This window comes from Crotalus tigris, unplaced genomic scaffold (genome assembly GCF_016545835.1).
Source record: "Crotalus tigris isolate CLP2741 ecotype Arizona unplaced genomic scaffold, ASM1654583v1 scf7180000019405.536791, whole genome shotgun sequence".
NCBI lineage: Eukaryota > Metazoa > Chordata > Lepidosauria > Squamata > Viperidae > Crotalus > Crotalus tigris.
Window position 1 is genome coordinate 512252 of NW_024097522.1, and position 24540 is coordinate 536791.

The window sequence follows — 24540 nt, forward strand, 5'->3', positions numbered from 1 at the left end:
ATCCAGACTCATTTAACAGCTGTGTCACTAACTCAGTGGTTCTCAACCTTTTTAATGCCACGACCCCCAACCGGTCGTAAGTCGAGGACTACTCAACTGGGGCAGCACCGTTTGCAGACTGGGACTTTTGGCGGGCTCAGCAGGGCAGAGACAGCCTGGACAATTCCTATTGGCTTTTGAAAGCCAATAGAATTAGACTCTATTCAAGAGAATCTCTTCTATTGGCTTTCAAAAGCCAATAGAACAAAAGGGAGTAGCACAGCTAAGGAAAAGGGGGGAAAAAATGGCGGACTGCGTTGTTGGGTGACCTCTCTGAAATGGTCGTTCGACCCCAAATGGGGTCCCGACCCACAGGTGGAGAACCACTGATCTAACTTAAGAACTGCAGTGATTCTCTTAACTGTAGCAAGAAACTGTTGTAAAATTGGGCAAAGCTCACTTAACAAATGCCTCACTTAGCAACATAAATGTAGGGCTTAATTGTGGTCTTAAATCAAGGACTACCTGTATGAACAGGGCCCATTGAATGATGTCTTTCCGTTGGGTGAAAGCAAAATCTGGACGGAATATTAAAAGGAAAATAACTAGGTATGAATATAAGCTTTCTGTTCTGCCTTGTTTACTTGGTTTGGAGACATGAAGTAATAATTGGTCTCTGTCTATTTTTGAACATATTTCTGTAGAAATTTTTTCCCTTGTAAGGAGATTTCTACCGAGGATGGTCATTTAAATGATTAAATTGGTATGAAAAAAAAAAATAACCCATCCGTATTAAAATATTAGAAACAAACTGAAGTTAGTTTATTTATTTTTTTATGACAATGTTTTCACCCAAGCAATGGCAAATAAAAAGAACTTCTAGAATGACTTCCCTTTTGTGTTACAACCTCCAGCGAAGACGCACAAAAATAAGTGACGTGTTTCTTCAAAGATTCTGAAATTCTGCATCAAAAAGATTTAAACTTCGTTGCTTGTTTTCACAAACCGGCACATCTCCCCATCCGCGGCCTTGACGAAATCCTGGAAAGTTTGCTGTTCAGCAGTTGTTGCTGGCCTCACAGACACACATTTGAACACCTTGTGTTTTGCGTCGTAATTTCCCATGCACCTGTGAACTCGGCCTCTGATTAACCTTGGTAACTCGCGATCCTTTTGTTCAGAGAAGAATAAAAAGTCATTTCTGTTTCCCCCCCCCCCTTATCCCTTTCATGTAGAAATAGCAACACCAAACATCTCTTTCCAATTTACAGTAGTGGCCAAAATTGTGGAAAACCTTTTGGGAAAAGTGTATTTTTGAGGTTTGATGGCTAATAACACCACTTTTTTTTGGAGCAGTACCATAAAAGTATATATCAATGGAAAGATCATTGAATCAAGAATGTAATGCAACAAAGTTTTTTCAATTATTCATACTGTATCCTATGAAAAGTTGTAGCCAAATAACCAGAAAAGGGAAGCACAACTTGCTCAGGTTGATCTCAGGTAGCTTTCCTTCACCTGATGGTAGCCAATGAGCATGAGTGTTTAGAGAGCCAATCAGGTGTCGTCTTGTTTTGGCCATGAGCCAATCAGATCACAGTAGGATCTGGTTATTGATGTCCTATATTGAAGCTGAGAGGAGGACATTTGTCAGTGTGTTATGTGATCGCTATCAAGTTGGTTGGGTTTTTTTTGTGTTCTTTCATTGAGTGAGCTTGTAAAACGTAATAAAATTAAAGTCATGGGGCAAAGAGTTGACGGGTCGCCCAGAAAGCGATGTAAAATAGTATTAAGCGAACAAGGCTACAGTTATAAAGAAATGAGAAGAAAAATGGGTGGAAACTTAACCAAAGGTGGCATTTCTACTGTACACTTTTTCCAAAAGGTTTCCACAATTTTGGCCACTACTGTATAATATATTGGATCACTTTTAATATACCTTTTAAAAGATGTATGGGTAAATTTTATTGCAATGATAAAATCGACCAGTTGCAAAATAAAGGTATTATTCACAGCTGTCGAAAATTAGGATCTATAGCAGTGGTTCTCAACCTGTGGGTCGGGACCCCATTTGGGGTCGAACAACCATTTCACGGGGTCGCCAAACAATGCAGTCCGCCATTTTTTCCCCCCTTTTCCTTAGCTGTGCTACTCCCTTTTATTCTATTGGCTTTTGAAAGCCAATAGAATAGACTCTCTTGAATAGAGTCTAATTCTATTGCCTTTCAAAAGCCAATAGGGATTGTCCAGGCTGTCTCTGCCCTGCTGAGCCCGCCAAAAGCCCCATTCTGCAGACGGTGCTGCACCAGTTGAGTAGTCTTCAACTTACGACCGGTTGGGGGTCGCGGCATTAAAAAGGTTGAGAACCACTGATCTATAGAGAAATAATCTAATCTTTACAAAGGATCACTTGGGCAGAAGAACCTGCTAAAACCAGGATGCGTTGCCTATACAGGTAGTCCTCGACTTATGACTGCAATTGAGTCCAACATTTCTGTTGCTAAGCGAGACAGTTGTTCAGTGAGTTTTGCTCTGTTTTACGACCTTTCTGGCCACAATTGTTAAGTGAATTATTGTGGTTGTTAAGTTAGTAACACGGTTGTGAAGTGAATCTGGCTTCCCCATGGACTTTGTTGGTCAGAAGGTCGCAAAAGGGGGTCGCGTGACCCCGGGACACTGAAACTGTCATAAATATGAGTCGGCCATGCGTGTGAATTTTGATCACATGGCCACGGGGGTGCTGCAACGGCCGTAAGTGTGAAAAACGGTCGTAAGTCACTTGTTTTAGTGACATCGTAACTTTAAATGGTCACTAAGGTGGTAAGTTAAGGACTACCTGTAGTTATGTATTAGATTACAGCAGGGATCCTCAAACCTGGCCACTTTAAGACTTGTGGACTTCAACTCCCAGAATTCCCCAGCCAGCCAAGTCCACAAGTCATAAAGTGGCCAAGTTTGAGGATCCCTGATGTAGATTGTCATAGATTCAGCATACCTAATGCATCCTTGATTAAAGATTATACAAATATATATATATATATATATATACACACTTACAATCTCATAAAATACGCACGACACGGTTTCTTTTCCATCCCTCAAAAGGAAAGTTTTTGACCCAAATTGTCCAGGGGTAACAGCGGAATCCAGAACACCTAAATAATGCAGTGTAATTATTAGTCTGAAAGCTTTTCAGAGTGAAGACAAACCCTCTTCGGTGGCTTTTTGTAATGTGGGGGAAATTTAAAAATAAAAAAATATATGCTTTCAGTATTATCATGTAATCATATTTTATATTTTATAATTATTGTATAATCAATTGCCTGAGTAGATGCTTCGAGTATATAGGGAACATAGAAACCTCAGGTGGAGGAAGGGGGGAGAACAGGAGTTACCATGGGGCCCAGTGTGAGTCACCATCTGGGAATTGTTTTTAAGTACCTTTTGGTACCTGGTACCCTATTGGATCTAACAGGTGTAGAAGATCTCTCTCTAGAATTGATATAGGATAGTAGGGGAGGGATCTTATTAGTATAATGTATTCTGTTTAGGCGCTTCTGATAGATTGTAACCTCCAAAGCCTAAGCCAATGGGGCCATGGGGGAGGGAATGGGGCGTCGCGATAGGATGTATAATAATATATGATTTTGGAATTTGGGGTGTGGTTCAGTGCTTGGCTACATTGCATTGCCTTCCTGAATCCACCACACTTTGCAAACCGTTATTTTTTTAGACTTTGTTGTGAAGTCTAATAAACTTCCTTTCTATTTGTAACTCAGAGTGGATTTCAATTTGTGTATTTTTGTGTCTAACAGTAAGAAGAGACATGGTGGTTTAGAAATGATAATTATGATAGAGGTCCAGATTTAGCACAGGTGAGGGCCTGCCCAGGGCAACACACTGACTGAAGGCTGTATAAGGAGCCTCTCAGCTTTACTACAGCTGACTGCCTCCTGGCTTGTGGAGATAAACATATATTGACAGAAATGGGGATGTGTAAGACGTGCTGCTATTTTTGTAAGCAAGCAGTTGAGAGTGTCACTGGTCCTCGACTTAACGGTCACAATTGGGAGCAGAATCCCCATTGCTAAGCAAGTTGCAAATCTAGACAGCATACTAAAAAGCAGAGAGGTCACCCTACCAAGAAAAGTGCACATAGTCAAGGCCATGGCTTTCCCAGTTGCAATGTATGGCTGTGAAAGTTGGACCGTAAGAAAGGCTGAGCGCCAAAGAATGGAGGCCTTTGAACTCTGGTGCTGGAGAAGACTCCTGCGAGTCCCCTGGACTGCAAGGCAATCCAACCGGTCAGTCCTGGAGGAGATCAACCCTGACTGCTCTTTAGAAGGCCAGATCCTGAAGTGGAAACTCAAATACTTTGGCCACCTAATGAGAAGGAAGGACTCACTGGAGAAGAGCCTGATGCTGGGAAAGATGGAGGGCAAGAGAAGAAGGGGACGACAGAGAATGAGATGGCTGGATGGAGTCACTGAAGCAGGAGGGGTGAGCTTAAATGGACTCCAGAAGATGGTAGAGGACAGGAAGGCCTGGAGGAACCTTGTCCATGGGGTCGCGATGGGTCAGACACAACTTCGCAACTAACAACAACAAAGCAAGTTGCACCTGATTTTGTGACTTTTTTTGCCACGGTTGTTAAGTGAATCCTGCCATTGTTAAGCAGGTCCAGCTTCCCCCATTGACTTCACTGGTCAGGAGCCAGCCGGGTGGGACGGCCGCATATGGCGATCGCGTGACTCCAGGATGCTGTAACCGTGGTAAATAAATAAATCCTAGTTGCCAAGTGAAATGCTGAAGAGGTTGGCTGGAATATTTTAAAAGTAATCGGCTTCTTTGGGATGGTAAGACCAATATTTTGGTATGGAAAAGTGCCCCCACAATCCTGCGCCGAGGTGGCGCAGCAGTTAGGGTGCAGTACTGCAGGCCACTTTAGCTGACTGTGTTCAGCAGGTCAGCGGTTCAAATCTCACGGCTCAAGGTTGACTCAGCCTTCCATCCTTCCGGGGTAGGTAAAATGAGGACCCAGATTGTTGGGGGCAATGTAAATATATATATACATTGCTTACTGGTGTACACCGCTTAGAGAGTGCTTGCACTTAAAGGCGGTATATAAGTCTCATAAATAAATAAATAAATAAATAAATAAATAAATAAATAAATACCAGAGAATACTCACCCAGGACTTCAAATAACAGTGGAGTTTTACCAGCATACTGGCTCCAGTGCTTCATGCTCTCAATGACAGCAGATAAAATTCGGAGAGAATTCTCTTTTTCTTTCCTTTTAGACTGGCCCACCGGCTTTTTCTTTGACACAGGGACAAAAAAAAAAAAAAAAAGAAGAAGAAGAAGACAGATAAGCCGAAGATGATTTCATCATGTCTGAGTTTAAGTGAGAACGTGTCTGTTTACAGCGAGTCCTCGACTTAACGACCACGATGCAGCCCCAAATTTCTGTTTACAGTAGCAGCCAAAATTGTGGAAACCTTTTGGGAAAAGTGTACAGTAGAAATGACACCTTTTGGTTAAGTTTCCACCCATTTTTTTTTCCTAATTTCTTTATAACTGTAGCCTTGTTCACTTGATAATGCTATTTGACAACTCTTTGCACCATGACTTTAATTTTATTACGTTTTACAAGCTCGCACAATGAAAGAACACAAAAAACCCAACCAACTTGATAGCCATCACATAACACACTGACAAATGTCCTCCTCTCGGCTTCAATACATGACAGCAATGACTGAATCCTACTGTGATCTGATTGGCTCATGGCCAAAACAAGATGACGCCCGATTGGCTCTCTAAACACTCACACTCATTGGCTACCATCAGGTGAAGGAAAGCTACCTGAGACCAACCTGAGCAAGTTGTGCTTCCTTTTTCTGGTTATTTGGCTACAACTTTTCATACGATACAGTACGGATAATTGAAAAAGCTTTGTTGCATTACATTCTTGATTAAATGATCTTTCCATTGATATGTAATTTTATGGTATTCCCCCCCCAAAATTGGTGTTATTAGCCATCAAACCTCAAAAATACACTTTTCCTAAAAGGTTTCCACAATTTTGGCCACTGCTGTATTTATTGAGTTTTGCCCCATTTTATGGTTTTCCTTGCCCTGGTTATTAAGCGAATGATTGCAGTTGTTAAGTTAGTAACACGGTGGCTTTGTTAAGTGGCTTTGCTTGTCAGAAGATTACAAAAGTTGATTTATAGGACCCCGGGACATTGCAACCATCATAAGTACATGCCAGTTGCCAAGTGTCTGGATTTTGATCACGTGATTACGGGGATGCTGCAACGGTGATCAGTGTGAAAAATGGTTCTAAGTCACTTTTTTTCAAGTATTAATACCACTCTACTATGCCTTGGTAAGGCCACACTTGGAATACAGCATCCAGTTTTGGTCACCGCGATGTAAAAAAGATGTTGAGACTCTAGAACAGCAGTTCTCAATCTGTGAGTCGGGACCCCATTTGGGGTCGAACGACCATTTCACGGGGGTCGCCAAACAACGCAGTCCGCCATTTTTTTCCCCCTTTTCCTTAGCTGTGCTACTCCCTTTGATTCTATTGGCTTTTGAAAGCCAATAGAATAGACTCTCTTGAACAGAGTCTAATTCTATTGGCTTTCAAAAGCCAATAGGAATTGTCCAGGCTGTCTCTGCCCTGCTGAGCCCGCCAAAAGTCCCATTCTGCAAACGGTGCTGCACCAGTTGAGTAGCCCTCGACTTACGACCGGTTGGGGGTCACGGCATTAAAAAGGTTGAGAACCACTGCTCTAGAAAGAGTACAGAGAAGAGCAACAATGATGATTAGGGGACCGGAGGCTAAAACATATAAGGAACGGTTGCTGGAATTGGGTCTGTATCATTTAACGAAGAGAAGGACAAGGGGGGACATGATAGCAGTATTCCAATACCTCAGGGGCTGCCCCAAAGAAAAGGGAGTCAAGCTATTCTCCAAAGCGCCTGAAAGCAGGACAAGAAGCAACGGGTGGAAACTAACCAAGGAGAGAAGCAACCTAGAACTAAGGAGAAACTTCTTGACAGTTAGAACAATTAATCAGTGGAACAACCTGCCTCCAAGAAGCTGTGAATGCTCCAACACTGGAAGTTTTTAAGAAGAGACTGGACAGCCATTTGTCTAAAATGGTATAGGGTTTCCTGCCTGAGCAGGGGGTTGGACTAGATGACCTCCAAGGTCCCTTCCAACTTTATTATTATTATTATTAAGGATCACTGAATGAACTGTTGTAAGTCGAGAACTATCTATATAAGTCACCAAAGGCTTCAAGCGACTATTTTTCAGTTTGGAAAATAAGTAGGTTCGGAAGGAGATTTCCCCAACGTCCTTTATAAAAATATATGCATGCATGAATTTTTTTTACCTGAATCGTTTGGCTCTTTTGCAAATTGTCAGCTTTTTCCTTGAGGGCGTTTTGTTGGGAAGGGCTGGGCTTAAATGTGTAGGAGGGATCCTGGGTCTGCAGGTTTCTGAATCGGGCTGTTGGTACCACAGGCCACTGGGAAACAGCTGGATCCCAATCTTCTGCCGCATCTGTCCTGCTTCTCTCCGATGCCTGTGGCAGGGCTGCTGGCTTCTGGTACATGTGTCCAGGCTTCATCCAATAACTGGGGTGGTCGTCCAGCTGTGAAAGCTTTTTGTTCTCCGTTCTGTTGCCAAAAGCTGGGAAGTCATTTCTTTTCCAAACATTAGTGCTTTCCTCCTGCCTGGAGTGAAATAAGACTAATGTTATCTCTCTGTCTTTTTACCTCGCTTGACAAATTTCTCACGGAAATTTGGGGCTCAGTTGTGGCCGTAAGTTGAGGACTACCTGTATTATGTAAAAGGGCTCCCAGGATCCTTTGGATACTCCTTATGCTCTTTGCTGAATCCCCAAATATATGACAATCCTCCCTGTCTTTATTAAGATAGGTAAGGGTTGGGAGGGGTGGGGTGGCGCTAGGCAGGGGTAGGCAACCTTGGCTCTTTTATGATTCGTGGACTTCAATTCCCAGAATTCCTGAACCAGCATGGGGGAACTATGGCCTCTTTATGACTGGTGGACTTCAACTCCCAGAATTCCTGAATCAGCCACGCTGAGGGGAAAGGGAGAGGTTTCCAAGTTGAGCCAGGCTGGCTCAGGAATTCTGGGAGTTGAAGTCCACGAGTCATAAAAGAGCCAAGGTTGCCTACCCCTGATCTAACCCATCAGAATCATCCGGGATTTTATTTCCCTAAATCAGTGTTTCTCAACCTTGGCGAGTTTAAGAGGGGTGGACTTCAACTCCCAGAATTCCTGAGCCAGCATGGGGAACTATGGCCCTTTTATAGCTTGTGGACTTCAACTCCCAGAATTCCTGAGCCAGCAGTTATGGCCCCTTTATGACTCGTGGACTTCAGCTCCCAGAATTCCTGAGCCAGCATGGGAGTTATGGCCCCTTTATGACTCGTGGACTTCAACTCCCAGAATTCCTGAGCCAGTCATGCTGAGGGAAAAGGGAGAGTTTCCAAGCTGAGCCATGCTGGTTCAGGAATTCTGGGAGTTGAAGTCCACAAGTCATAAAAGAGCCATGGTTCCCCACCCATCCTAGATGGTCTTAAAGTAGACATCACAGGAACCAAAGAGACAAGGAATCAACTATTAATTAGCCAGCTCCGCATAGTTCCCCCATGCTGGCTCAGGAATTCTGGGAGTTGAAGTCCACCAGTCATGAAGGGACCATAGTTCCCCCATGCTGGCTCAGAAAGTCTGGGAGTTGAGGTCTACAAGTCGTAAAAGAGCCAAGGTTGCCTACCCTTGCGCTAGTGGTAGCACATAGAACAAGCTGCCATAAAAATAGAATCAAAGGGGCAGGAGGGTAGAATTGCCATGGGCTGGGTGAAGAGGTCTGCATTGGGGTTCAAATGCTCTCTCTGTCTATACCAGTGCTTCTCAATTATTTTCTGTCATGCCCCCCTAGGAAGAAGAAAACATTTTGCGCCCCCCCCCCGCGCGACTGTCTATCCAATCGGGTCTTTTGCGTGTGTCACGTGCGTCCAATATGACAGTATTTGCCGAGGTCAAACGAGCCCCCCTTTATGGAGCCTCGCGCCCCCCTTGGGGGGCGCGCCCCACTATTTGAGAAGCACTGGTCTATACCGACAGCTCTCCCTCCTACCCAGTTTGTAAGGTTTTTTTTTTTCCCCTCCCTGTCATTTCTGGCAAAAGGCCTGATCTGAGGATTAAAAGCAATCGGAAGAGGCACAAAGGCAGATCGGACATAAAAGGATGCGGTTCCAGAAGCTCACAAACAATGACCTCAACTGTGCATTGACGTTCCTTTTGGAGAATATCTTGTCACCCACCTCCAGTTGCTTCCTGTATGAGGCATTGTCGGCTTTGATGTGTGTTGTTGCCTCGACAAAGAAGATGGCATAACAAGCTCTGTTGGGCTGTGGAGAAAAGGTTTGGTCATTACCACAAATGAAGAAGATTAAAGCATACATACAGGATACAAGCAGCCCTTGACTTACGTCCACCACGGAGCCCATCGCTTCCGTTGCTATGCAAGGCGGTCATTAAGTGGGTTTTGCCCCCATTTTATAATCTTTCTTGCTAAGTGAATCACTGCAGTTTTTAAAATGAGTAAAACAGTTGAAATGAGCCGAGGTGGCGCAGCAGTTAGAGTGTAGTACTACAGGCCACTTTAGCTGACTGTGTTCAGCAGGTCAGCGGTTCAAATCTCACCGGCTCAAGGTTGACTCAGCCTTCCATCCTTCCGGGGTAGGTAAAATGAGGACCCAGATTGTTGGGGGCAATGTAAATATATATATACATTGCTTACTGGTGTACACCGCTTAGAGAGTGCTTGCACTTAAAGCGGTATATAAGTCTCATAAATAAACCTGGCTTCCCCATCGATTTTGCTTGTCAAAGGGTCGCAAAAGGCGATCAAGTGATCCTGGGACACTGCAGCCGTCACAAATATGAGTCAGTTGCCAAGCGTCTGAATTTTGATCACATGACCACAATGATGCTGCGACGGTTGTAAGTATGAGAGATGTCATAGGTCATAAGTATGAGAAATGGTCATAGATTTTTTTCAGTGCTGTTGTAACTTTGAATGGTCACTAAATGAACGGTTGTAAGTCAAGGACTCTCTGTAGCCATACAGTATTGATTTCCATAACCAGGAAATGCATTTGATTTCAGGGATATAAAGAGGTGGGACCTACTTACTCGGTGCCTACTGTTTTCTGCAGTTGGATCGGTTCTGGCTTCTCAGTTTCCCATCCGAAATCTTGAAAAAAGTCAAAGGACACAGAATGATCAGTTTGAATCCAGGTCCTGATCCAATATTAAGAAAGAAAATGCGGAATGTGTTATATGTGCATTGTTAACATTCCTTGTGACGTAATGCTCCACTTCTGAATTTTTGATTACCGTACCTGAGTTTTGAGGCGGTATTTCTTCATTTCGTTAACTTTTAAGATATGTGGGCTTCAACTCCTGGGATTCCCCAGTCAGTAGGGCTAGGGAATTCTGGGAGTTGAAGTCCATACATCTTAAAGCTGCTGATGTTGCAAAACATTGCTTTAAGGGAATAGATCCATTGCTGGTGTCTCTGCTTTATGCTTTATTCTATTTCCAGACAGCCTTATCTGCCATCCAGGTTTTGGCAGATTTATTCATAAGTGATTCCTTTAGTAATAGTAATAGTAGTAAAGTTGGAAGGGACCTGGGAGGTCATCTAGTCCAACCCCCTGCTCAGGCAGGAAACCCTAGACCAGTGGTTCTCAACCTGTGGGTCGGGACCCCATTTGGGGTCGAACGACCATTTCATGGGGGTCGCCAAACCATGCTGTCCACCATTTTGTTCCCTTTTCCCTAGCTGTCCTACTCCCTCTTATTGGTGGCCACACCCACTTGGGGGTCACCACAACATGGGGAACTGTATTATGGGGTCACGGCATTAGAAAGGTTGAGAACCACTGCCCTAGACCATTTCGGACAAGTGGCTGTCCAGTCTCTTCTTAAAAACTTCCAGTGTTGGAGCATTTACTGCTTCTGGAGGCAGGCTGTTCCGCTGATTAATTGTTCTCACTGTAAGGAAGTTTCTCCTTAGTTCTAGGTTGCTTCTCTCCTTGATTAGTTTCCATTAGTTTAATGCAGCTGTCTCCAATCTGAAGAGCTTCAGAGAAGATGTGACTGTAACGATGAGAATTCCCAATCCAAAGGGATAAACCATATGGAGCAGGAGTTTTCAAACTTGGCCCTTTTATGACTTGTGGACTTCAACTCCCAGAATTCCTCCACCAGGCACGCTGATCTGGAGGGTAGTTGGATGGGAAAGGATGGTCTAACTTTTAAAGGCCTCTTACGATGAAATGTTTTACTGCAGAGGTCCCCAACCTTTTGGGCACCAGGGACTGCTTACATGAAGAGAGTTTTTTCCGTGGATCGGAGGGGACGTGGTTTGGTGCGCTGCCTGCATCCTGTAGATGGGGATGGGGCATGCTGTGGCCTGGTACTGGTCCACGGACCAGGGGTTGGTGACCCCTGTTTTACTGGATCAGATTTAAAATTCTAGATACGAATTGCATCTTCTCCACGGCTAGCCACTCAATTAAACTTTACATTACAACAATAATATGATGCTGATCATAGCAGCAATAGGGTATGTCTCTAGTTGGTGAAAAGAAAGACTAGGGGGTGATAGGAAAGCCGGCTTCCAATATCTGAGGGGCTGCCATAAAGAAGAAGGGGGTCAAACTATTCTCTAAAGGACCAGAAGGCAGGACAAGAAGCAACGGGTGGAAACTAATCAAGGAGAGAAGCAACCTGGAATTAAGGAGAAACTTCCTAACAGAGAGGACAATTAACCAGTGGAACAGCTTGCCTCCAAAAGTTGTGGGTGCTCCATCATTGGTGGCTTTTAAGAAGAGACTGGACAACTATTTGTCTGGAATGGTGTAGGGCAGTGACCCCCAACTTTTTGGCCACCAGGGACTAGTTCCATGGAGAGACTTTTTCCACGGACTGCAGGGGGTGCGGTTACATGTGCTGCTTGCATCCCTGGATGGGGTTTCACTTGTTTGGGTGGCCTGGTTTCTGGCATGCTACAGACCGGTGACGGTCCACAGACCTGGGGTTGGGGACCCCCAGTATAGGGTCTTCTGCTCAAGCAGGAGATTGAATTATGTCCCTTATTATGTCCCTTATGTCCCCCTTATTCTGTATTTCATATTGTTTACCCCCAGCTTCTGGAAATTGGAAAAAAAAAACTGCCTGTAAACATGGCTAATAACTCATGATAGACTCAGCCCTCTATCTAAATAAAGCTCTTTTATAAGATGATACTCGTATAATCTTTCAGTTCTAATTTTAATTCAAGGCATGGATGGGATGTGAGTAAATGTCCTTTTGGAAAAAGCTGGGTTAGCGGTGATATTTATGGTTATCCTATTATACATTTACATTTTTCAGATATGCAATGGTAGAGACACGAGGCAAATGCCAGGTAGAAACTTTTCACTTTTCCCTTTCCCTCTCTTTCAATAAGAATAGAACTAATTATTATTCCAATAATTAATTCTGGCAGAAATATCCATAGACGGCTTTTCAAGGATAAAGAAAATGATAAATTTCTCTCTTTTTTTACATCAATACGAAAGCACATTAAAGAACATTCCTTCCTGTAATCTTAACCGTTCAAAAGGCAGAAAAAAGTGTGAAGTTACAAGAGTTATAATTTAAATGCTAGGGCAGTGGTGGTGAACCTATGGTACGGGTGCCAGAGGCGGTACTCAGAGCCCTCTCTGTGGGCACGTGTGCCGTCGCCCCAGTCCTAGGCCTTCAGCTGGGTTTTATAAAACCTTTTCGCTTTAGGCCTCTGCTGCCGTGTGCAAAAAAAAAAAAAAAGGTTCAATCAATCAGTCAATTTCAACTTCTCGCGAGAAAAAAAAGATCTCGCAAAGTTGGAATTGATTGATTGAACTTTTTAGTCCCACCCAGTCTGCTGTTATCACCGCAGCCACGCCCACCCAGGGGGCCACACCCACCCAATGGGCCACACCCACCTAATGGGCCACACCCACCCGGCACCCGATGATGCATAAGTGGGTTTTAGGTTGCAGTTTGGGCACTCGGTCTCTAAAAGGTTTGCCATCACTGTGCTAGGGATTTATTTTGCTGGGTCCCGAAATTTTAACCCGAGGCTAGAAAAATATTTTTTTTTGCAATAAAAGTGTATTTCCAAAAAATGTGCAGTCCACCCCTCACTCACCTGCGAGCATGGCCGAGAAATTGAATTGATCAGCTGAATTGTTACTGCTTAGGTCATTTTTAAGCGGGTTTGATGTCAGAGGTTGCTTGGTCCTTTTCTTCTGATTGAAAAGAGGAACCGGAAGGCAGCCTACGATTTGAAGTGGCAACATAAAAAACACAATTATTAAATTGCTAATGCTTTTGGTGCAATAATATATACAGGTAGCCCTTGACTTACAACGGCTCGTTTAGTGTTCAAAGTTAAATGTCTGTGGAGATTCTCAGTCGTCCAGGTCCATGGTTATCCCAAAGGTGCTTTTTTCAAGAGGCAACTAAAATTTCTTGTTTTTCTTTGAAGACGTTTCGCTTCTCCTCCCAGAAACTTCTTCAGCTCTGACTGGAGGGCAGGGAATGGTGTTCAAGAGTGAAGGGACACAGGGCAGAAAACGTCCTGCAGAAAGCACAGCTCCACAACACACGCAGTCCTTGCAGCAGGTCCAAGAAGGCTCCACACCCATTTGCACCACTCGGGTGACCCCGAGGACACAGGTGGCCTCAAGGACTCTCCAAAAGAAGGCAAACGACCAGCTGTCTGCAAGGAGTATAAATCCTTCCCTCCCCCACCAGCCAGTCAGAGCTGAAGAAGCTTCTGGGATGAGAAGCAAAACATTTTCGAAGAAAAACAGTTGCCTCCTGGAAAAGCACCTTTGGTTCAAAGTTATAATGGCTCTGAAAAAAGTGACTTAGTGACCGTTTTTCACACTTATGAACATTGCAACATCCTCATGTGATCACAATCCAGATGCTTGGCAACCGACTCATATTTATGACGGGTTGTACTGTCCCAGGGTCAGGTCATCCCATTTTGCAACCTTCTGACAAGCAAGGTCCACGGGGAAGGCAGATTCGCTTAACAACGGCGTTACCAAACTGAACAACCGCAGTGATTTCCTTAAGAACGGTGGCAAGCTAGGTCGTATAACGGGACACAGAACTCATTTAACAGCTGTCTTGCTTGGCAACAGCAATTTTGGGCTCAGCTGTTAATGTGGAATAATGAACAATCACTAGAATAATGATGTGTCTGCATAATTACTGGAATAGTGCTGTGTTAGTAGTATGTGACTAACCTAATGCGCATTGCACTTGGATACAATGTATGTAGCAAACTCTCCATTGTATACCAGTGAGAAACGAACCTATTGTATTACAATGTGTATTTCAATGTGTATTCCTTTGTTCCTGAGGGGGAAAAAAAGGGAAGGTATAAAACTGAAGTCTGAACCCGCCCTTGGGATTGAGAATTAATTGTTGCTATTGCTTCTGAACCTGCACAATAAATCTCTCTGCTAAAACCCTCTGGAATTCGTAAGAGTCCTTTCGTTTTCCACAAGACTGTGGTCGTAAATTGAGGACTACCTGTATATTCAGAAGCACGCATCCTGGCATCCCAATGTGCAATTTGCATGAATGTGGCAGTGGTGTGACAGGGACACACTGCAGCTCATTCATCGGAAAGGAGTAGATCCCTGTTTGGAGAACTGCTCTGCATTTGGAATCTCGTCCATTCAGGAGATACAAAAGGATCTGAATGGAACTCTTTGTAGCATTTCATTAAAACATTTGGAATCCGAACAAATTGATTTAATAATAATAATAAAGTTGGAAGGGACCTTGGAGGTCATCTAGTCCAACCCCCTGCTCAGGCAGGAAACCCTATACCCTTTTGGACAAATGGCTGTCCAGTCTCTTCCTAAAAACCTCCAGTGTTGGAGCATTCACCGCTTCTGGAGGCAGGTTGTTCCACTGGTTCATTGTTCTAACTGTCAGGAAGTTTCTCCTTAGTTCTAGGTTGCTTCTCTCCTTGATCAGTTTCCATCCGTTGCTTCTTGTCCTGCCTTCAGGCGCTTTGGAGAATAGCTTGACTCCCTCTTCTTTGGGGCAACCCCTGAGATACTGGAAGACTGCTATTGTGTCGCCCCTCGTCCTTCTCGTCATTAAACTAGACATTCCCAATTCCTGCAACTGTTTCTTCTATGTTTTAGCCTCCAGTCCCCTAATCATCTTTGTTGCTCTTCTCTGTACTCTTTTCTAGAGTCTCAACATCTTTTTTACATCGTGGTGATCAAAACTGGATGCCGTATTCCAAGTGTTTGTTTATATATATATCTGCCTAATTTATCATTTCTGTCTGACCTTGACTAAAGATGACTAAAGCCTCCTCGCTCAGTGGAACTCTATACTTCCCATGCTACCAATTCAATAGTATCAGTATTATTAATGTCTATTGAGAAGGTGTCCATTCTGGTTGTCATTTTTGCCACCAGGCAAAAATCTCTTTCTTATCTGCCTGGGGCATTTTCAACACCCTCCATAATTATTCTCATTGCTGATTTACAGTTTGGTCACGTTTTATTAGCGGGTTGTTGTCCATTTGGGTTTATTACATTGTTTTATTGCTGATACTGTTGTAGCTGTAATTGTTGTTATTCCCCTCAAGGTATCCTGGGAATTTGTGCTGAAAATCCCTTTCTCCCATCAATCAACCCACACAAAGTGAAGTTGTTTTTAGGGATGGCACAAAGACCGTGATCCCTTGTCTACGAATGTGTCTGATAGTCATTGCACAAGGGAAAAATGAGAGGAGGGGAGAGATAATAGTAGGGTGGAAGAAATGGGGGGGGAAAAAAATCCTCTGTGAATTTTTCATAAAGGTTTGTTATAATGGCTAAGGCTCTCCATTTTTTAACATCTTCCCTTCTGCTTTCCGGCATATTCTAATAACCAAACAGTTACGGTTAGTTCGTCATTAATATGGATCAATGCATGAAATCTACTCAGAAAACGTTTGTTATTCCACCCATGAAAAATATGATAAAATAAGAATTGAGCACATCGCTTTTCTGGATTACACAGTCACCCGTGTAAGGAGAGTAAATTCTGATGGGGCATCCCCTAAAAGGTGTGTATGTATGTGGGAAGGTGTTAAAAAAGGTAAAATGGTGATTGAAGTCCCAGCCCCCTTTGTATGTGTGTTGCAAAGATAAAAAAAAAAAAGAGTCTGGCTTTTAATGATACAGTCGCAGCCACTATTTTGACTTTTTGATGCTCCCCATGGATGCCCTGCAACTGGGGAGAGATTTAACACAATTTAAAAACCGTGTGCAGCGTGTTTATCTGTACTTCTTCTCCCAGGGAAAATTAAGTATAGGAAGAGGAGAATGGGAGAAATACAGGTAATTCTCAACTTACAACCATTCATTTAGTGACTACCATAGTTACAACGCCACTGGAAAAAAATGACTTATGACCAATCCTCATTGTTACAACTATTGCAACATCCCCAGGGTCAGATGATCAAAATTTGGGTGCTTGGCAACTGGCATGTATTTATAGCATTGGCAGCATCCCATTTGTGACCTTCCCAGCTAGCTTCCAACAAGCAAAGTCAGTGGGGAAGCTGAATTCACTTAAGAACCATGTGATTCACTTAACAACTGCAATGATTCGCTTAACAACTGCAGTGAACCATTACAGCCATGGCAAAAAAAGATCGTAAAATCAGACAGAAGCGATGAAAATGAATGAAAATTCTGTTCTCAGTTGTGGCCATAAATCCAGGACTATTTGCATTACAGAACTGTCCCCTGACTGAACAGGATGCAACAGGGGAGGTGTTTGATCCCCTTTTGCATGCACTGCAACCTAAAGCCTTAAATAACATTGCTCATTCCACTCATTTTGCTGGTCATTGGTTGGAAATTATAATAACTCTTTCGAACAAAAACAATTAGGGGACTGAAGGCTAACACTTATAAAGAACGGTTGTCGGAATTGGGTATTAATAAAAAGAAGGACTGGGGTGACAGGATAGCAGTGTTCCAATATCTCAGGGGTTGCCACAAAGAAGGGAGGGGGGTCAAGCTATTCTCCAAAGCCCTTGAAGGCAGGACAAGAAGCAACGGATGGAAACTGATCAAGGAGAGAAGCAACCTGGAAATTATGAGAAATTTCCTGACAGTAAGAACAATCAACCAATGGAACAGACTGCCTTCAGATGTTGTTGGTACTTCATCACTGGAGGCTTTCAAGAAGAGATTGGCCTGACATCTGTCAGAAATGGTGTAGGGACTCCTGCTTGGAAAGGGGGTTGGACTAGATGACCTACAGGATCCCTTCCAGCTCTGTTATTCTATTCTATTCTATTCTATTCTATTCTATTCTATTCTATTCTATTCTATTCTATTCTATTCTATTCTATTCTACTCTACTCTACTCTACTCTGTTCTATTCTCAAAGAGAGAAGCAACCTGGAACTAAGGAGAAATTTCAAGACAATGAGAACAATTAACCAGTAGAACAAACTGCCTCCAGAAGTTGTGAATGCTCCAACACTGGAAGTTCTTAAGAAGAGATTGGACAACCATTTGTCTGAAATGGTATAGGACAGTGATGGTGAACCTTTTAGAGACCGAGTGCCCAAATTGCAACCCAAAACCCACTTATGCATCATCGGGTGCCGGGTGGGTGTGGCCCATTGGCTGAGTGTGGCCCATTGGGTGGACATGGCTGCAGTGGTAATGGCAGACTGGGTGGAACTAAAAAGTTCAATCAATCAGTTCCAACTTTGCAAGATCTTTTTTTTTCCCCGCGAGAAGTTGAAATTAACTGATTGATTGAACCTTTTTTTTTTTTGCACACGGCAGACCTAAAGCAAAAAGGTTTTATAAAACCCAACTGAAGGCCTAGGACTGGGGCCATGGTGCATGTGCCCACAGAGAGGGCTCTGAGTGCCACCTTTGGCACCCGTGCCATAGTTTCGCCACCACTAGTATAGGGTTTCCTGCCTGAGCAGGGGGTTGGACTAGAACAGAGGTCTTCAAACTTGGCTCTTTTATGACTTGTGGACTTCAACTCCCAGAATCCCTCAGCTAGCATGCCTGGCTGAGGAATTCTGGGAGTTGAAGTCCACAAGTCATAAAAGGGCCAAGTTTGAAAACCCCTGGACTAGAAGACCTCAAAGGTCCCTCCAACTATATTATCCTGAATTCCACCCCAATAAAAGATGGATACCTGCTGTACTACGCATCAAAGAACTGTCAGTGAAATTCCTCTTCATGTTTTTATTTCTAGATAACAGCACCTGAAAAAAAAAACGCAATTGCATTTTAAGTTCCTACTATAGACCTCTCCTGCACACACTGAGTTGCCATTATCTAAAAATACTGAATCTAGGATTATTTAATCATGCAATCCTATTCTGCTCTCGACAATATTGTGGGAATAAAGTGATTCTAGATATTTCAGTGGGGAAACTAATGGCAGTTGCCACCAAATTAAAACTTTTTGATTTGTTTTCTTTAGATTTCTTCCAATCTGCACCCTCTTGTCAACTTTTGGAGCACCAAAGACATGAAAATATTCAGCAATATGCTGTAGGAAAAGTTCATAGCCCTTTTTAAAACCTTTTTATTAGTTTAATTAATAATTTAGTGACTACATTATATTGTTTTGCTAATACAGTTGTACAAAACTATTTTTGTCTGTTCACAACATAAACATAATGGCTTTTTTTAAAACAACATGATTTGTTTTCATAGCAAGAGTGGGGCTTTTATGGGATCAATAATTTCAATATTAAAGTGTTCTTCTCCTAAAAGAAATGGGTGAGGAGAAGAAATCTGCTGGTCTCTAGAGCCTAAAATACTTTAGATACTCTTCTGGAAAAAAAGCCAAACATTTTCCATTTAGAGAACTTAAAATTTAAAACATCCTTTTAAATGGGTGGTATTACCTCTTTGAACAGTGCTGAAGTACATGTGATTAAACTTTTTTTTTAAAAAAAAGCTGTTATTACAGAATGAAGTTATTTATTTATTTTGCTATAAAATATATTATATATATATATAATTTCAATATCTTAGCTAAATAATATACATCGTATGCATACATACATACATATATAATATGCATATAAAATATATATAATTGCAGTTTTATATAACTATGAGGTAAGCTACTCAGAAGAAACTAAAATAACAGACAGATATTAGATCGCTCATAACGATAATGATAGATAATAGATAATGATAGTAATGAGGAACAGGTAATTTAGTAGATAATAAAAGACAATGAACGATGGATGATATATAGATTAAAGATCAAGATAGATGATTGATCATTATTAATGATCAATGATAGAGTCACTCTAATAGGAAGATTGGCGATAACTAAATTTGACAAATAAATACCGTAAATAAAAATAAAATATATAATGATAAACAAATGATAATGGTAAAAATAATGAGAGATGGATATAAAGATGGATGGATGGATGGATGGATGACAGATGACAGACAGACAGACAGACAGATAATAGCTAGTCATGATAGATTTTTGTTTATATTATTTATCAAGTTTTAAGTGATTGAGAAATGAGAAATAATCGATTTATCGATAGATAGATAGAAGATAGATTGAGTTATACTTTTTATTTTATTTATCAAATTTTGAAACTGCCAATCTCCCTCACAAAAGGGCTCTGTAGTTACTATGGATAGAGAGAAGCACAGACAGAATTGTATTTTAACAAAAGCTGTAAACCTAGTCCCCATGATTTATAAGCCACAATTGTTGGCTTTGCAGCCTGAACCCAGTTCTGGTTTCCTTGTCCAACCATGGTTAATCAACACCAGAGATGGAAGCCTCTGGTTCAGGTACATGTAAAAATGGTGGAAAGAGCTACAAATTATCACAGCTTAGAGTTTGGAGGGAGAAATGTCAAGAAAAATCTGACCCTTTATCGATTTAAGGATAATTTTAGCTCTCTTGACTGTCTGTCTCTTTGCTTCAGATCCTGTCAAGCTCTCCTCACACGGGCTTATCTGAAATAATCCCAGTAATGTAAATGTTTTGCTTCTGAAAATAAAAATGGTTGGGGCAGGTGACAGGCTTTGCTTTCCTTTCTGAGAGGAAAGTCTAAATCTGAACTGATCAGGAAGAAGACGAAGGGCGGTCCAGGAGGGGAAGGAGCCAAGATGGATGGTGGGGAAGGAGGAAAAATGGCGGGAAAATGGTGCCACTGAGGGGGGGGGGAAGATACGCAAATATTTTTCACTCTTTTTCAATCTTTCGAGTTTGGTGCACCACCCAGAGTTCACAGGAGTCAGACGGCCAATAAATTTAAATAAATAAATGTTGTTGATGGTGGTGGTGATGGTGATGTTGATGAAACCATCCCGGGGACATGAGGGGCCTCAAGGCAGGAATGGCGGGATTGGTGGGGTGAGGAAGAAGAAGAAAGAAAAAATGAGGAAGGACTCCTGCTTCCTCAGGCTCTGGGAGGAAGAAGCTACTGAGGAGTAAAATGGCAGAGGGGGAGGAGGAAGAAGAGAAAAAGAGAGAGAGAGAAAAAAAAAGAGAAAGAAAGAAAGAAAGAAAGAAGAAAGAAGAAAGAAAGAAAGAAAGAAAGAAAGAGAACAAGGAAGGAAGGAAGGAAGGAAGGAAGAGAAAATAGGAAGGAATGAAAGAAGGAAGGAAACAAGGAAGGAAGGAGAAAGAAAGAAAGAGAAAGAAAGAAAGAAAGAGAAAGAAAGAAAGAAAGAAAGAAAGAGAAAGAAAGAAAACAGGAAGGAAAGAAGGAAGGAGAAAGGAAGAAAGAAAACAGGAAGGAAGGAAGAAAACAAGGAAGGAAACAAGAAAGGAAGGAGAAAAAGAAAGAAAGAAAGAAAGAAAGAAAGAAAGAAAGAAAGAGAAAGAAAGACGAGGGAGGGAGAGAGGAAAGGAAAAGAAACAAAGAAAGAAAGAGAAAAGGAAGGGAGGAAAGAAAGAAAGGAAGGAAGGAGAGAAAGAAAGAAAGAAGAGGGAGGAAAGAAAGAAAGAAAGAAAGAAGGAAGGAAGGAAAGGAGGAAACAAGGAAAGGAAGGAAACAAGGAAGAAAGGCGAAAAAGAAAGAGAGAAAGAGAAGAGGGAGGAAGGAAAGAAAAAGAAAGAAAGAAAGAAAGAAAGAAAGAAGGAAAGGAGGAAAGAAGGAAAGGAAGGAAACAAGGAAGAAAGGCGAAAAAGAAAGAAAGAAAGAGAAGAGGGAGGAAGGAAAGAAAAAGAAAGAAAGAAAGAAAGAAAGAAAGAGAAAACAGGAAGGAAGGAGGAAAGAAGGAAAGGAAGGAAGGAAACAAGGAAGGAAGAAGAAAGAAAGAAAGAAAGAAAGAAAGAAAGAAAGAAAGAAAGAAAGAAAGAAAGAAAGAAGAGGGAGGGAGGGAGGAAGGAAAGAAAAAGAAAGAAAGGAAACAGGAAGGAAGGAAAAGGAAAGAAGGAAGATAGAAGAAAGAAAGAGGAAGGAAGGGAAAAGGAAAGGAAAAAGGAAGGAAAGAAGAATGAAGAAGGAAGAGAAGAAAATAAAAGATCTGCAAAGGAAGAAAAACAATGGTGTTAACGTGGGCCAAAGGCGGCCCCGTAATCTCAGCTTGTTTGCTTTGGGCCCCCAGAGAGGATTCGCCAAGGAGGATGGTGGCGAAAGGAACTCCAGAGGGGACTGTCCAGCAATGTGGACACTAAGCAGGACACCAATTGAAGGGAACTCTGTGCCACAAGAATGCTTATTTGGGTTTGAATCCAGGCATTCTGGTTTGCACATCCTGGCTTAACGCTTGGCAGACTGGGTGATAAACTGTGATGATGTCATATGGGTGATGTCATAGCCGACAACAGGATTCAGCTCATGTTCACTTTTCTCTTTTTTCAACATTCACATTATGTGACCATTAATGTTACAACACAGGCGATGTCATTTGGTCTCAGCATAGTTCAGGCCAGGTTAAACAAACCACCAATACTCCTCCACTTACAACTTTTCGTTTAGTGACTGTTAAAAGTCACAACAGTACTGAATAAAGTGACTCAGGTCTGTTTTTCATACTTATGACCGTTGCTGTGTCCCGGGGGTTACATGATCCCCTTTTGTGACCTCCTGACAATTGGGAAGCCAGATCCACTTAACAACCATGTTGCTAACTCAACAACTGCAGTGATTCACTTAACAACTTAGGCAAGAAAGGTTGTAACATGGGACAAAAGTCACTTAACAAATGTCTTGCTTAGCGACAGAAATTTGGGCCTCCGTTGTGGTCGTAAGTCAAGGACTACCTGTATTCTTAAAACGAGAGGCAATTTTTTTTTTCTAGGAGTGCTAAAAAACAAAAGAAACAAATCTCTTAGTCCAGTGGTTCTCAACCTGTGGGTCGGGACCCCATTTGGGGTCGAACGACCATTTCACGGGGGTCGCCAAAGAATGCAGTCCGCCATTTTTTCCCCCTTTTCCTTAGCTGTGCTACTCCCTTTTATTCTATTGGCTTTTGAAAGCCAATAGAATAGACTCTCTTGAATAGAGTCTAATTCTATTGGCTTTCAAAGCCAATAGGAATTGTCCAGGCTGTCTCTGCTCTGCTGAGCCCGCCAAAAGTCCCATTCTGCAAACAGTGCTGCACCAGTTGAGTAGTCCTCGACTTACGACCAGTTGAGTAGTCCTCAACTTACGACCGGTTGGGGGTCGCGGCATTAAAAAGGTTGAGAACCACTGTCTTAGTCCTTTTTTGCCCACTTACATACATTCTGCATGGGGCTTCTAGCAATATTTTGTCAGTGGGCGAAAGTTTGCAAAACCTGTCCATCTGAACTTTTCCTGGTGATGGAGCTCCAAATGCAGGCTGGGAATTGTAGTTTTTCTGGGGAGCAGGGTTTTTTTTTTTTTCAGTGTTTCTCAGCCTTAGTAACTTTAGGATGGGTGGACTTCAAATCCCCAAAATCCCTAGCCAGAATGCTCTAAGATGGGTGGACAATTCCCAGAATTCCCCCTCCACTTAAATTTGCCAAAATAAACACTGATTTATTTGACAATCTGGTGAGTCGTGTCTGGATTCCTGTCCATGCAATTTTGATCTTTTTTAAAAATTTGAGACAGTCCAAAATTTTGATTTTTTTTTTTAATTTGAGACAGTCCACTGTGCATCTTTCAGAGGCAGGCTGTAAAACCTACTATTCCTTCTTGGTTCATTTTACCTCTTTTCTTTATGCATTTTGGATCAGAAAAGATTCCTGCCTCCCTAATAATAATTGTTGAGTCCGTGGCGGGAAAACAGACACGAGAAGCAGCTGGAGTTCTCAGTTTCATTTATTCAGCGTTCAGCTTACAGGAAGATGGCTTCAGCCTCAGCCAAACGCCTCGCAGCCTCTTATATAGGCAACTCCCGGGTAAATGGGTTACTTTTCCCGCGCCAGCACCCGCGCATGCGCACGGCGCTGGCGACAGCCTGTCTGGTCCCGGGCAGCTTTGCACCTGCCGGGACTGCCTGCAAACGCCCGAGCCGTTTGCAAAGGCTCGGGACATAACACCCCTTTCCCCCGGGCTAAAACTACTACCAACATACAACATTTATTTTATATGACATTTTGCTCCCCAGTGCTCCCACTGATTACTGGCTTTTGCCTTGCCAGAAATGTTATGTAATCTTCTAGATACTTAGGAGATTTCTTTGCTCTCTGTGACCTTCTTAGCTCTGGGTTACTGGCATAAGTCCCCTGACTGGAGGGAGGCGTGAGCCTGTTCTCTCTATTGTGTCCTGGTGTCTTCCAAGGACTGTGCCCCGATGCCTGGCCTGCTTGCTTGCCCACCGGGCTCGTCAGGCCAGGGCTTCTGTTACTTTGTGACCTGGTTGACCTACCTAGCTGTAGACCCTCAGGCCCCCTGAAGTGATAGCCGCTGCTGGGCGTCTCTGTAGAACCTCCTAGGTCAGTCCAAGACCTGTCAGGAGGCTGTCCATTCCCTGAACCCCATTCTGTGTTCGGGCTCGTGTGGGTTTCAGTACTTTCCCAAAACTCAGGTGTTCCCGGATTTGTGCTAGGGTTGTTGTAGTCGGGACTTGGTTCCTCGACTAACTCTGTGTATGTTTGACCCCCTGTAGGATTTGGGGTAAGGTCAGGCCAACCTTGGGAATTGTGTGCCAGTTCTCTTGCGGGGAATGATTTGTTGGGATGCCCCCTGGTATCCTCCGTTGCTGGAGTGCTGTGTGATGTGTGTGGAAAGTGAGTATGCCCCCGGGGTGACTCCCTGGCTGGAGTAGGCGTGAGTGCCTGTTGTGTGGGTAAGCTCCATGACTTTCTTTTCGAAGCAATTGCAGAACCTTGGGACGAGCCGTTTGTGGCTCCCTCAGTGGAGATGGGCAGTAGCTCTTGCCCTTCCCTTTGCTCCAAAGGGTCCCCCTCCCCCCCTGGAAAAGACCCAGGAGTCTCAGCAGAAA

At 42.8% G+C, this 24540-nt stretch overlaps 1 protein-coding gene across 1 annotated transcript; it reads right to left on the reverse strand.

Annotated features, from left to right (window-relative positions):
- Positions 1 to 838: 838 nt before the first annotated feature.
- Positions 839 to 20515, reverse strand: LOC120316534 (spermatogenesis-associated protein 22-like). The gene is made up of 9 exons (XM_039362249.1): positions 20046 to 20515; positions 18323 to 18392; positions 13269 to 13397; positions 10223 to 10283; positions 9349 to 9435; positions 7388 to 7730; positions 5171 to 5300; positions 3037 to 3134; positions 839 to 1149 (listed from the first exon to the last, which is right to left on the reverse strand). The coding sequence occupies exons 2-9, from the start codon at positions 18366 to 18368 to the stop codon at positions 958 to 960; spliced, it is 1086 nt and encodes a 361-aa protein (XP_039218183.1). The 5' UTR covers positions 18369 to 18392; positions 20046 to 20515; the 3' UTR covers positions 839 to 957.
- Positions 20516 to 24540: the final 4025 nt, after the last annotated feature.

What these genes read in the sequence shown, in the direction of transcription:
- LOC120316534 (XM_039362249.1), bottom strand. Translation starts at nt 18,368, where the DNA reads ATGAAGAGGAATTTCACTGACAGTTCTTTGATGCGTAGTACAGCAG. An exon ending in TTTCTCGGCCATGCTCGCAG is followed by an intron (nt 10,284 to 13,268) that starts GTGAGTGAGGGG and finishes ACTTTTTTCAAG; the next exon opens with ATTTCGGATGGGAAACTGAG. An exon ending in CATACAGGAAGCAACTGGAG is followed by an intron (nt 7,731 to 9,348) that starts GTGGGTGACAAG and finishes ATTTCACTCCAG; the next exon opens with GCAGGAGGAAAGCACTAATG.